Consider the following 2,889-nt stretch of genomic DNA (forward strand, 5'->3'; position numbering starts at 1 on the left):
AAAGCATGAAGAGTTTTACTCTTCAATTCCGTGCTTAAACACAGAGCTAGAAATTGATGCCAGCAACTGCTACGCTGGCTGCTATGCTATGCTAGCAATGCTTCATCTGATTTTTCTCTTTCTCTTTCTCTCTCTTTTTCCCCTTTGTTTTTCCCCCAAAAGAAGAAGGAGCTTCACCTCAAAAAAGTTATTTTTGCCTTGATATATTTACTGTATTAAAAAAAGATAATTAAAAAAGATTAGAAAGTGAAACTATGCCAAAGATGAAAGTAAGGATCTTTTAACTTTATTTTGAATTACAACTGCTGTACCAAAGACCCCAGGACAAGCCTCCTTAGCTCATTTTGAGTGACTTGGTTTATTTGCAGCATTTTAAAGGTATTACTTAAGTATTTTTCTTCATTGTTTTTAGACTATTGCAAAAGTTGATTGTTTTTCGGCTGACACAATGCTATCCAAGAGAACTACAAAACAAACAAACAAACAAACAAAAATACAAAAACTTCTCCAGCACAAATACCATCTGAGATTGTCCGCATTGTCTTCTACCCACATATCCAGTGTCTTGAACTGGTAGAAGGAGTGGCAAATAAGTATTGGCTCCATAGTAGAGGAAAAGTTAGCAAAGGTAAAATTAACAGGTGTTCTAAGAATACCTGGTGTGCTATAGATAAAAAACAAAAGTGTGAAAATGGCATTACACAGCCTTCTTATCCTTTTCCCATCTGAAAATCCTAAGCCTGTAGGTCATAAACAATTACTATGTCTAATTCTGGCCAGGCATCACAGGAACAAGTACTTTTCTGAGAAATTGATGTTTCTTACAGTCTGATTCAATGTCTGAGAGGCTACTGGGCTTGGTTCAGAGTTTTTATATAGGTATCTCAAGGCCAGTCTAAAAAATAATTTAGGTTTTTATTGTGAAAGTGCCTATGTACATGAAGTCTTATTATTTACTTTCTTATGAATCACTTAATGACACTTTGAGGGTCTGTGTGTTGTATTCACATGACCCCATGTGCTGTCTTGATATTTCCAATGTTACCCAACAGAGGATGAATTCCCAGAGTAAAATCATGTATTATTCACTTTCAAAGTGAGTGGAAAGTATTAATTATTAGAAATCCTCAATAAGGTTGTTGCAAATCTCCATATATAGAATTAGTACCCAATCAACAAGCAGAATGAAAATTCTGAATTTCACCATGCCCTGGTCTGTATAAATGGCTAAGGCAATGACTCAGTACAGGAGCTTCTGAACACGCCTGCTTGCATAGTAAATGTGAATTCAATTCTGTGCTGAAGCACAGAGCTAGAAATTGATGCTAGCAACTAATATGCTAGCTGCTGCTATGCTGGCTGCTGTGCTATGCTAGCTTCATCTGATCTTTCTCTTTCTCTCTCTCTTTCCCCTTTGTTTTTCCCCCAAAAGAAGAATGAGCTTCACCTCTTCAGAACAACGCAGTGCAAGATGGTATACCATGGCAACAGGAGCACTTTTCACCCAGCCACATTTTTTCTTGTTGGAATCCCAGGTCTGGAAGACGTCCATATGTGGATCTCCCTGCCTTTCTGCTCTGTTTACCTTGTGGCTTTGCTGGGCAATGCTACCATTCTGCTAGTCATCAAGGCAGAACAGACTCTCCAGGAGCCCATGTTATACTTTCTGGCTATCCTTTCCACAACTGATTTGGCCCTTTCTACAACCTGTGTGCCTCGCATGCTGGGCATCTTCTGGTTTGATGCTCATGAGATTAACTTTGGAGCTTGTGTGGCCCAGATGTTTCTGATCCATGCCTTCACTGGCATGGAGGCTGAGGTCCTGGTGGCCATGGCCTTTGACCGTTACATGGCCATCTGCAATCCACTTCACTACACAAACATCTTGACATCCCGGGTGCTGGTGGGCATCACTATGTGCATTGTAATTCGTCCAGTTCTGTTTACACTCCCCATAATCTATCTCGTCTACCGTTTACCATTTTGTCAGGCTCATATAATAGCCCATTCCTACTGTGAGCACATGGGCATTGCAAAATTGTCCTGTGGAAACATCCGTGTCAATGCTATCTATGGACTCTTTGTGGTCTCCCTCTTTCTCCTGAACCTGGTCCTTATTGTCATCTCATATGTTTACGTTCTCCGTGCTGTCTTCCGCCTCCCATCACATGATGCTCGGCTAAAAGCCCTAAGCACATGTGGCTCTCACGTTGGGGTCATTTGTGTTTTCTATATCCCCTCAGTCTTCTCTTTCCTTACTCATCGGTTTGGACACAGCATTCCACATTACATTCACATTCTTGTTGCTAATCTCTATTTGGTTGTCCCACCCTCTCTCAACCCCATCATTTATGGGGTGAGGACCAAATGGATACGAGAGCGAGTGATCTATGTACTTACTAAAAGATAAGGCTCTTATCACGTTCTTTTACTAAGGACTTTGATCCTCCTATGAAGACTGATATGTTCTTGCTTTAAGGAATATCTCCTGATCCTTACCTTATTCCTGCCAACTTGCAGTACAAGTTGGTTTGTTCCTGAATGCTGACTCATGGATTTTAACAGTGGCAGAAACTTCTGTGGTACCTCAAGTTCAAAGGCTGACAACTATTCTGGGAAGGATATCCTGGGAAACAGCTGTGTTGCCTCGCCTACATAACTTCATGCAGAACCCTCGATTGCAAAAGGCTGCTTCTTTTGGGGGGAAAGAAGATATTATACTGAGTCTTTTATGATCAGTGATTAGAAATATGTGGCATTGGAAATTTAACCCTGTAAACTGTGTCATTCATTTTCTTTCTTCCTCCCTCCCTCCCTCCCTTCCTTCCTTCCTTCTTTCCCTTCCTTCCTTCCTGTATTTGATTACAAATTTAATTCACATTCATATTG

The 2,889-nt window shown here is 40.6% G+C and overlaps 1 protein-coding gene across 1 annotated transcript; it reads left to right on the forward strand.

Moving 5' to 3' along the window:
• Positions 1-1,471: 1,471 nt before the first annotated feature.
• Positions 1,472-2,410, forward strand: OLR81 (olfactory receptor 81). The gene is given in 1 exon segment (NM_001168837.1): positions 1,472-2,410. A coding segment is annotated over 1 exon segment (939 nt).
• Positions 2,411-2,889: the final 479 nt, after the last annotated feature.

This window comes from Papio anubis, chromosome 12, assembly GCF_008728515.1.
Source record: "Papio anubis isolate 15944 chromosome 12, Panubis1.0, whole genome shotgun sequence".
NCBI classification, from domain to species: domain Eukaryota; kingdom Metazoa; phylum Chordata; class Mammalia; order Primates; family Cercopithecidae; genus Papio; species Papio anubis.